The sequence below is a fragment of the Penaeus vannamei genome, chromosome 41, assembly GCF_042767895.1.
Source record: "Penaeus vannamei isolate JL-2024 chromosome 41, ASM4276789v1, whole genome shotgun sequence".
In the NCBI taxonomy this organism is placed as follows: domain Eukaryota; kingdom Metazoa; phylum Arthropoda; class Malacostraca; order Decapoda; family Penaeidae; genus Penaeus; species Penaeus vannamei.
Genome location: NC_091589.1, coordinates 15,252,646 through 15,262,645, shown reverse-complemented (window position 1 = coordinate 15,262,645; position 10,000 = coordinate 15,252,646). Strand labels below are relative to the sequence as shown.

At 43.7% G+C, this 10,000-nt stretch overlaps 1 protein-coding gene across 2 annotated transcripts in view; it reads left to right on the top strand.

Annotated features, from left to right (window-relative positions):
• Positions 1–10,000, top strand: part of Pih1D1 (PIH1 domain containing 1) — a 74,027-nt gene that overhangs the window by 25,948 nt on the left and 38,079 nt on the right. The window contains exon 1 of one of the 2 annotated variants that reach the window (XM_070118242.1): positions 2,393–2,441. The exons of the other annotated variant lie outside the window; for it this stretch is intronic. Coding sequence (XP_069974343.1) covers positions 2,408–2,441 — 34 coding nt within the window. The 5' untranslated portion in view covers positions 2,393–2,407. Of the gene's footprint in view, positions 1–2,392; positions 2,442–10,000 lie in introns of those variants that run through there. 2 annotated transcript variants of the gene reach the window in all.

The window sequence follows — 10,000 nt, the reverse complement described above, 5'->3', positions numbered from 1 at the left end:
GATATACTGAGCGCAATTCTGCTTCCAAAGTCTGTTCTGTCCTCAGTGTAGTCTGCGTGGAGAAGGATGGAAGGGCAGTGTAGGGTGTAACAGTGTAATAGGAGCTCTTTGTAACGCTATCCTGTTGGTGTTCGACAGAGGACAGTGTAAGAATTGCCATTGTTTTTTTTTTCCTTCTTTTTCTTTTTTTATCGTCTCTCTCACTTTCTCTCTATTTATCTCTCCTCTCCTCTCTCTCTCTCTCTCTCTCTCTCTCTCTCTCTCTCTCTCTCTCTCTCTCTCTCTCTCTGTCTCTCTCTCTCTCTCTCTCTCTCTCTCTCTCTCTCTCTCTCTCTCTCTCTCTCTCCCCCTCTCTCTCTCCCTCTCCCTCTCCCTCTCCCTCTCCCTCTCCCTCCCTCCCTCCCTCCCTCTCTCTCTCTCTCCCTCCCTCTCTCTCTCTCCCTCTCTCTCCCTCACCCTCCCTCCCTCACCCCCCCCCCCTCTCTCTCTCTCTCTTTCCTTCGACGAGGAATGAGAACGGTTTCAGAAAGGGCCGGCCAAGTTCTGATTTCTTCTCTCTGCTTCTTTCTCTTGCATTTGTTCTCCTTTCTCTTTCTATATCTTCTTTTAGTTCCTCTTTTCCTTGTACCTGTTTGTATTGCTTTCTCTTTTTCTTCTTCTTTTCCCCCTTCTGCTTCTTCTTGACGTTGTTGTTCTGGTGCTGCTTGTTGTTGTTTTTCTTATACCTTTTCTTGTCCTTGTTCTACTGCTTCTTCTCCTCCTTCTCATTCTTCTTCTTCATCCTCTTGTGGGGACTTTTTATGGAGGCGGAGTCAGGAGAGGAGTCAAATAAGTAATAAGTTTATTAATACAAAAGTTGCACTATGTCCTCCAATTATTGCATCATATTGTCTTGCTATCACTCCCATTATCATCCTCTGCTCAATGGTTATCATCATCAACAAGCAATTTTTGTTGCGATAATTCCATGACTTGCAACTCTCATTCATCTTTATTATTGAAGGGCAGTGGGTTATTGTAGATGAAAGATTGATATATAATAAGGAATGATGATTAAAGAAGGGAAGTGGACAGAGAGAGAAAGACCGACAGACAGACTGAAATGTAGACAGAGGCAGAGAGGAAGGAAGAGCAAGATGGAGAGAAAGGAAGAGAGAGGAAAAGGGGAAAGGAAAAAATAAAGAGGAAACGAGGGAGAAAGAGGAAGAGACAGAGAAAGATGAAAAGGGAGAGAGAGAGGGAGAGAGTTCCCAGTAATATATTGTACGAAGGTTGGGGTTAGCGCATGTTTGCGTTGGCAAATGTAGTGCTCTGTCGAGTGAACCTTGACGCCCTCTCCCCTCCCCCCTTCCTTTTCTCCGCTTCCCTTCTCAATCCTCTCCCCTCCCCGCCCAACCCATCCCTTCCCTACCTTTCCTTTCCCTTCTCAATTTCTTCCCCTCCCCTCCCTTGTCAGTTTCTTTCCTATTTTGTCCCTTCCCAGTCCCCTCTCCGTTCCTTCCTTCCCTCCCGCTCACCGTCCCTTCCCTCCCTTCCCCTCCCCTTTTCATCCCTCCCTTCCCCTCTCCGTTCCTTCCTTCCCTCCCGCTCACCGTTCCTTCCCTCCCTTCCCCTTTTCACCCCTCTCTTTTGCTCTCCTCCCCCTCTCTCGCAACCCGCAATGTTTACTTGGGTATCTTGTTAAAGTCGTAGTTGAGGCAGGAAAACAACATAGGTAGATAAACGATGCGGGCTCGCTTTAGTATGCTGTATATAGTCTGATTTGCGCCTGTTATTTTCTACCTCAAGCAGAAAGCAAACGAAAAAAGAAATATGAGACAACAATTTCTGGTCTTTGATAGACAATCACATCCTTGGTTGGGGAGGGGAGGGGGGGGGCTTTCCTTAAAGGCCTATAGAACTTCCTGAATATATTGCTTAGATTACTGGGGAGGGAGGGTTCTGTGATAGAGGTAGACACAGGGAAATGAATACCAGGAGACACAGACAGACACACAGATACGAGAGTAAGATAAAGAAAGAGGGAGAAACAGAGACAGACAGACAAACAGACAAACATATAGACGGATAGACATGCAACAAGAGTATTCAGCCAACCGATTCTCCTCCCCGAAGACGCAAACCCACCTTCCCTTCTGTCCATGCGCTCAAAAAAGGACGAAAATGAAAGGCCTTTGCCAGTGTCCACCGCCCTTCTGCCCTTCGTCTCGACATGTCCGCGAGGCAGAAGCTGCTCTTATCACAGTTGTCGGTGGTTATCATATTGATAAGCTTACGGGCACCAGGAGCCTTGGGTAGTGTGTAGCGAAGTCGAAAGGAGACTGGACAAGGTCTGTGTAAGTACTTCTATAGACCTTGACTCTGGATACTTATTTCGACTTCGCTAGACCGTAGGCGTTGGCAGAATATGCGTGGAAGGCCTTTTGCTGTTGCTGTTTTGGGTAATTTCGAAGGTTCCGGAATCTGAGTTTACTTAGGCGTGAAAAGAGAAATGGGATGAGAATATTAACCCGATGAACATCGAAAGTGTTTTGATTACGTAGCCTTTTGCCTTGCATAAAAACGGAGAAGATTTATAAGGAAAGTAAGATTACGCAAGATAAGGCAACTTCGCAGGCAATAAAGCCAAGGTCAGAGTTGCTGTTGATTACAATCGCTTAATCTTGGAATATCAGCGTAATAAGTAGGTCTTCAACTGCGGGGTGTGAGTAATTTCCAGTTTAGGGGGTGAGTCGGAAGGGGGGGGAATAGGAAGCTATAAGAAAAGACTCATAACATTTTCAAGCTTATATTTAAATGATATGCATGCAAATATATGTATATATGTGTGTGCGTGCGTGCGCATGTGTATATTGTAAGACCATTTTTGCAGCATCGAGATCTCTAATACTTTGATACATCCTCAGGTATGATTATTTTAACATATGTATCAAGAGAGAGAGAGAGAGAGAAGGATGATTAAAAAAAGCCAATTGAAAATACATATTTAGTACTCTAGATAAAAGTCGGATAGCACTGTTTACATGGATGAAAAGGGAACATCGATTCACCCAACCTCACACCGAAGCTGCCGTTAATCATTTCTTTCCAAAATTACGTACCAATTTCTCCCCGCTCGATACCCCCCTCTTTTCTCCCCGCTCGATACCCCCCTCCCCTTTCCCCCACCCCCACCCCCTACCGATCCTCGCAGGAAATTCGGGAACTGGACCGCGAAAAGGACCATCTGTAGGAAATACCTTTCGTGCGTGGCGTGCGCTCGGGTGTGTGGTTGGTCTTCTCCGGTTGTGAGGATGTGAAAAGGGCGGTTGCGAGGTGTCTCAAGGTCGAGGTGTTTGGGCGCATCGGTTGTCGACGGTTTGGATTGCTTGCTGAGGTGGGAGCTTCTTTGCCTGGTGAGTTTCTCTCTCTCTCTCTCTCTCTCTCTCTCTCTCTCTCTCTCTCTCTCTCTCCCTCTCTCTCTCTCTCTCTCTCTCTCTCATTCTCTCTCTCTCTCTCTTTCTCATTCTCTCTCTCTCTCTCCCTCCCTCTCCCTCCCTCCCTCTCTCACTCTCTGTCTCTCTTTCTCTCACTCTCTCTGTCTCTCTTTCACTCTCTATTTGCCTCTCTTTCTCTCACTCTCTATCTGTCTTTCTCTCACTCTCTATCTGTCTCTCGTTCTCTCACTCTCTGTCTCTCTCTTTCTCTCACTCTCTATCTGTCTCTCTTTCTCTCACTCCCTATCTGTCTCTCTTTCTCTCACTCTCTATCTGTCTCTCTTTCTCTCACTCTCTATCTGTCTCTCTTTCTCTCACTCTCTATCTGTCTCTCTCTCACTCTCTATCTGTCTCTCTTTCTCTCACTCTCTGTCTCTCTTTCTCTCACTCTCTATCTGTCTCTCTTTCTCTCACTCTCTGTCTGTCTCTCTCTCACTCTCTATCTGTCTCTCTTTCTCTCACTCTCTACCTGTCTCACTTTCTCTCACTCTCTATCTGTCTCTCTTTCCCTCATTTTATCTGTCTCTTTCTCTCACTCTCTATCTGTCTCTCTTTCTCTCACTCTATCTGTCTCTCACTCTCTCTCTCTCTCTCTCTCTCTCTCTCTCTCTCTCTCTCTCTTTCCTCCCTTCCCCTTTGCAATAATTCCTATAAATATACTTAATAGCCGCCCAAAATTATCATCAGACGTAATGAGGCGGGCAACCTTTATTGTCTGAGTACATATTTTGAAAAGTACTCAGATGCCCGAATAGTGCTATAGTGCTATTATTTGCGCTAATTCTGTGAAATAGTGTATGAACCAGATGAGCCCCGCATGTCCATGTGTATTGTGTATATAACGCTTAAAGTTTTCAGTGTGCATACCCTACGTTTTCAAACCCTCAAAACAATGTGACGCTTCACCCCAAGGGTGCCAGGGTTTCATTGATCTCTCCCCAGTGTGTGCGGGGCAGGCGACGACCTTGGCAACCGAAGCTTCATTTGTGCGTGTCATGGGGCGCCTTATTTATTTGCTCGGCCTTGAGGGTTCCAGGTGGGGGAAGGAGGAAGACGAGGTGGCTGGCTCGTGGTCACCTGAGCCATCTTCGTCGTCCATTCTTCCCATTTGACGATGGGGGGGTCTCGATCGGGTTGTTTTTGACTCATTGGAGGAATTATTATTGTTGTTGACTTTGTACGTCTCTCTTGTTTGTAATTATGTTACTGTTGGTTATATTTGGTGGTATTTATTAATGTTTCTTGGTATTATAGTAGTCTTGCGATATGTAGGTCGTGATGTTCTTCCTGTACTGACGTTTTTGACAATCTGTCATCCTTCTTTTCATTGAGCGTTCGTTATTAATTTTTCCACGAACGGAAGTCTGTTCTCAGAGTTGAATTTACAGAAAACCTCAGTGTCAGGAGATATAGTAGAATTCACAACTTTTTGCGCATAGAGATTCGAGCGAAGGAAAATGACAACGTTGAGCTGGCGTATATTTAATCTTAATCGCGACTGACACGCAGCGCCGGCCCACCGAAAGCCTCACGCAAGAGCCGCATTTACCCGGGTTCCGGGGAACGCCCTCCTGGGCATTAGTCCTTCCGACGCTTTGCTTTTGGCGCGTTCGGGGAGGTTCCTCTCGGAGCTTTTAGCAAGGCAGATGTTTTCCCTTTAGAGCTTTTAGCAAGGCAGGTGTTTTCCCTTTAGAGCTTTTAGCAAGGCAGATGTTTTCCCTTTAGAGCTTTTAGCAAGGCAGGTGTTTTCCCTTTAGAGCTTTTAGCAAGGCAGGTGTTTTCCCTTTAGAGCTTTTAGCAAGACAGGTTTTTCCCTTTAGAGCTTTTAGCAAGGCAGATGTTTTCCCTTTAGAGCTTTTAGCAGGGTAGATGTTTTCCCTTTAGAGCTTTTAGCAAGGCAGGTGTTTTCCCTTTAGAGCTTTTAACAAGGCAGGTGTTTTCCCTTTAGAGCTTTTAGCAAGGCAGATGTTTTCCCTTTAGAGATTTTAGCAAGGCAGGTGTTTTCCCTTTAGAGCTTTTAGCAAGGCAGGTGTTTTCCCTTTAGAGCTTTTAGCAAGGCAGGTGTTTTCCCTTTAGAGCTTTTAGCAAGGCAGGTGTTTTCCCTTTAGAGCTTTTAGCAAGGCAGGTGTTTTCCCTTTAGAGCTTTTAGCAAGGCAGGTGTTTTCCCTTTAGAGCTTTTAGCAAGGCAGGTGTTTTCCCTTTAGAGCTTTTAGCAAGGCAGGTGTTTTCCCTTTAGAGCTTTTAGCAAGGCAGATGTTTTCCCTTTAGAGCTTTTAGCAAGGCAGATGTTTTCCCTTTAGAGCTTTTAGCAAGGCAGGTGTTTTCCCTTTAGAGCTTTTAGCAAGGCAGATGTTTTCCCTTTAGAGCTTTTAGCAAGGCAGATGTTTTCCCTTTAGAGCTTTTAGCAAGGCAGATGTTTTCCCTTTAGAGCTTTTAGCAAGGCAGATGTTTTCCCTTTAGAGCTTTTAACAAGGCAGGTGTTTTCCCTTTAGAGCTTTTAGCAAGGCAGATGTTTTCCCTTTAGAGCTTTTAGCAAGGCAGATGTTTTCCCTTTAGAGCTTTTAGCAAGGCAGATGTTTTCCCTTTAGAGCTTTTAGCAAGGCAGATGTTTTCCCTTTAGAGCTTTTAACAAGGCAGGTGTTTTCCCTTTAGAGCTTTTAGCAAGGCAGATGTTTTCCCTTTAGAGCTTTTAGCAAGGCAGCTGTTTTCCCTTTAGAGCTTTTAGCAAGGCAGATGTTTTCCCTTTAGAGCTTTTAGCAAGGCAGATGTTTTCCCTTTAGAGCTTTTAGCAAGGCAGATGTTTTCCCTTTAGAGCTTTTAACAAGGCAGGTGTTTTCCCTTTAGAGCTTTTAGCAAGGCAGATGTTTTCCCTTTAGAGCTTTTAGCAAGGCAGATGTTTTCCCTTTAGAGCTTTTAGCAAGGCAGATGTTTTCCCTTTAGAGCTTTTAGCAAGGCAGGTGTTTTCCCTTTAGAGCTTTTAGCAAGGCAGGTGTTTTCCCTTTAGAGCTTTTAGCAAGGCATGTGTTTTCCCTTTAGAGCTTTTAGCAAGGCATGTGTTTTCCCTTTAGAGCTTTTAACAAGGCAGGTGTTTTCCCTTTAGAGCTTTTAACAAGGCAGATGTTTTCCCTTTAGAGCTTTTAGCAAGGCAGGTGTTTTCCCTTTAGAGCTTTTAGCAAGGCAGATGTTTTCCCTTTAGAGCTTTTAGCAAGGCAGATGTTTTCCCTTTAGAGCTTTTAGCAAGGCAGATGTTTTCCCTTTAGAGCTTTTAACAAGGCAGGTGTTTTCCCTTTAGAGCTTTTAGCAAGGCAGATGTTTTCCCTTTAGAGCTTTTAGCAAGGCAGATGTTTTCCCTTTAGAGCTTTTAGCAAGGCAGATGTTTTCCCTTTAGAGCTTTTAGCAAGGCAGGTGTTTTCCCTTTAGAGCTTTTAGCAAGGCAGGTGTTTTCCCTTTAGAGCTTTTAGCAAGGCAGGTGTTTTCCCTTTAGAGCTTTTAGCAAGGCAGGTGTTTTCCCTTTAGAGCTTTTAGCAAGGCAGATGTTTTCCCTTTAGAGCTTTTAGCAAGGCAGATGTTTTCCCTTTAGAGCTTTTAGCAAGGCATGTGTTTTCCCTTTAGAGCTTTTAGCAAGGCAGATGTTTTCCCTTTAGAGCTTTTAGCAAGGCAGATGTTTTCCCTTTAGAGCTTTTAGCAAGGCAGGTGTTTTCCCTTTAGAGCTTTTAACAAGGCAGATGTTTTCCCTTTAGAGCTTTTAGCAAGGCAGATGTTTTCCCTTTAGAGCTTTTAGCAAGGCAGGTGTTTTCCCTTTAGAGCTTTTAGCAAGGCAGATGTTTTCCCTTTAGAGCTTTTAGCAAGGCAGATGTTTTCCCTTTAGAGCTTTTAGCAAGGCAGATGTTTTCCCTTTAGAGCTTTTAACAAGGCAGGTGTTTTCCCTTTAGAGATTTTAGCAAGGCAGGTGTTTTCCCTTTAGAGCTTTTAGCAAGGCAGATGTTTTCCCTTTAGAGATTTTAGCAAGGCAGGTGTTTTCCCTTTAGAGCTTTTAGCAAGGCAGATGTTTTCCCTTTAGAGCTTTTAGCAAGGCAGATGTTTTCCCTTTAGAGCTTTTAGCAAGGCAGGTGTTTTCCCTTTAGAGCTTTTAGCAAGGCAGATGTTTTCCCTTTAGAGCTTTTAGCAAGGCAGGTGTTTTCCCTTTAGAGCTTTTAGCAAGGCAGATGTTTTCCCTTTAGAGCTTTTAGCAAGGCAGGTGTTTTCCCTTTAGAGCTTTTAGCAAGGCAGATGTTTTCCCTTTAGAGCTTTTAACAAGGCAGGTGTTTTCCCTTTAGAGCTTTTAGCAAGGCAGATGTTTTCCCTTTAGAGCTTTTAACAAGGCAGGTGTTTTCCCTTTAGAGCTTTTAGCAAGGCAGATGTTTTCCCTTTAGAGCTTTTAGCAAGGCAGGTGTTTTCCCTTTAGAGCTTTTAGCAAGGCAGATGTTTTCCCTTTAGAGCTTTTAACAAGGCAGGTGTTTTCCCTTTAGAGCTTTTAGCAAGGCAGATGTTTTCCCTTTAGAGCTTTTAACAAGGCAGGTGTTTTCCCTTTAGAGCTTTTAGCAAGGCAGATGTTTTCCCTTTAGAGCTTTTAGCAAGGCAGGTGTTTTCCCTTTAGAGCTTTTAGCAAGGCAGATGTTTTCCCTTTAGAGCTTTTAGCAAGGCAGGTGTTTTCCCTTTAGAGCTTTTAGCAAGGCAGATGTTTTCCCTTTAGAGCTTTTAACAAGGCAGGTGTTTTCCCTTTAGAGCTTTTAGCAAGGCAGATGTTTTCCCTTTAGAGCTTTTAGCAAGGCAGATGTTTTCCCTTTAGAGCTTTTAGCAAGGCAGATGTTTTCCCTTTAGAGCTTTTAACAAGGCAGGTGTTTTCCCTTTAGAGCTTTTAGCAAGGCAGATGTTTTCCCTTTAGAGATTTTAGCAAGGCAGGTGTTTTCCCTTTAGAGCTTTTAGCAAGGCAGATGTTTTCCCTTTAGAGATTTTAGCAAGGCAGGTGTTTTCCCTTTAGAGCTTTTAGCAAGGCAGATGTTTTCCCTTTAGAGCTTTTAGCAAGGCAGGTGTTTTCCCTTTAGAGCTTTTAGCAAGGCAGGTGTTTTCCCTTTAGAGCTTTTAACAAGGCAGGTGTTTTCCCTTTAGAGCTTTTAGCAAGGCAGATGTTTTCCCTTTAGAGATTTTAGCAAGGCAGATGTCTTCCCTTTAGAGCTTTTAACAAGGCAGGTGTTTTCCCTTTAGAGCTTTTAGCAAGGCAGGTGTTTTCTCTTTAGAGCTTTTAGCAAGGCAGATGTTTTCCCTTTAGAGCTTTTAGCAAGGCAGATGTTTTCCCTTTAGAGCTTTTAGCAAGGCAGATGTTTTCCCTTTAGAGCTTTTAACAAGGCAGGTGTTTTCCCTTTAGAGCTTTTAGCAAGGCAGGTGTTTTCCCTTTAGAGCTTTTAACAAGGCAGGTGTTTTCCCTTTAGAGCTTTTAGCAAGGCAGATGTTTTCCCTTTAGAGATTTTAGCAAGGCAGATGTCTTCCCTTTAGAGCTTTTAACAAGGCAGGTGTTTTCCCTTTAGAGCTTTTAGCAAGGCAGGTGCTTTCTCTTTAGAGCTTTTAGCAAGGCAGATGTTTTCCCTTTAGAGCTTTTAGCAAGGCAGATGTTTTCCCTTTAGAGCTTTTAGCAAGGCAGATGTTTTCCCTTTAGAGCTTTTAACAAGGCAGGTGTTTTCCCTTTAGAGCTTTTAGCAAGGCAGATGTTTTCCCTTTAGAGATTTTAGCAAGGCAGGTGTTTTCCCTTTAGAGCTTTTAGCAAGGCAGATGTTTTCCCTTTAGAGCTTTTAGCAAGGCAGGTGTTTTCCCTTTAGAGCTTTTAGCAAGGCATGTGTTTTCCCTTTAGAGCTTTTAACAAGGCAGATGTTTTCCCTTTAGAGCTTTTAGCAAGGCAGATGTTTTCCCTTTAGAGCTTTTAGCAAGGCAGATGTTTTCCCTTTAGAGCTTTTAGCAAGGCAGATGTTTTCCCTTTAGAGCTTTTAGCAAGGCAGATGTTTTCCCTTTAGAGCTTTTAGCAAGGCAGGTGTTTTCCCTTTAGAGCTTTTAGCAAGGCAGATGTTTTCCCTTTAGAGCTTTTAGCAAGGCAGATGTTTTCCCTTTAGAGCTTTTAGCAAGGCAGATGTTTTCCCTTTAGAGCTTTTAGCAAGGCAGGTGTTTTCCCTTTAGAGCTTTTAGCAAGGCAGGTGTTTTCCCTTTAGAGCTTTTAGCAAGGCAGATGTTTTCCCTTTAGAGCTTTTAGCAAGGCAGGTGTTTTCCCTTTAGAGCTTTTAGCAAGGCAGGTGTTTTCCCTTTAGAGCTTTTAGCAAGGCATGTGTTTTCCCTTTAGAGCTTTTAGCAAGGCAGATGTTTTCCCTTTAGAGCTTTTAGCAAGGCAGATGTTTTCCCTTTAGAGCTTTTAACAAGGCAGGTGTTTTCCCTTTAGAGCTTTTAGCAAGGCAGATGTTTTCCCTTTAGAGCTTTTAGCAAGGCAGATGTTTTCCCTTTAG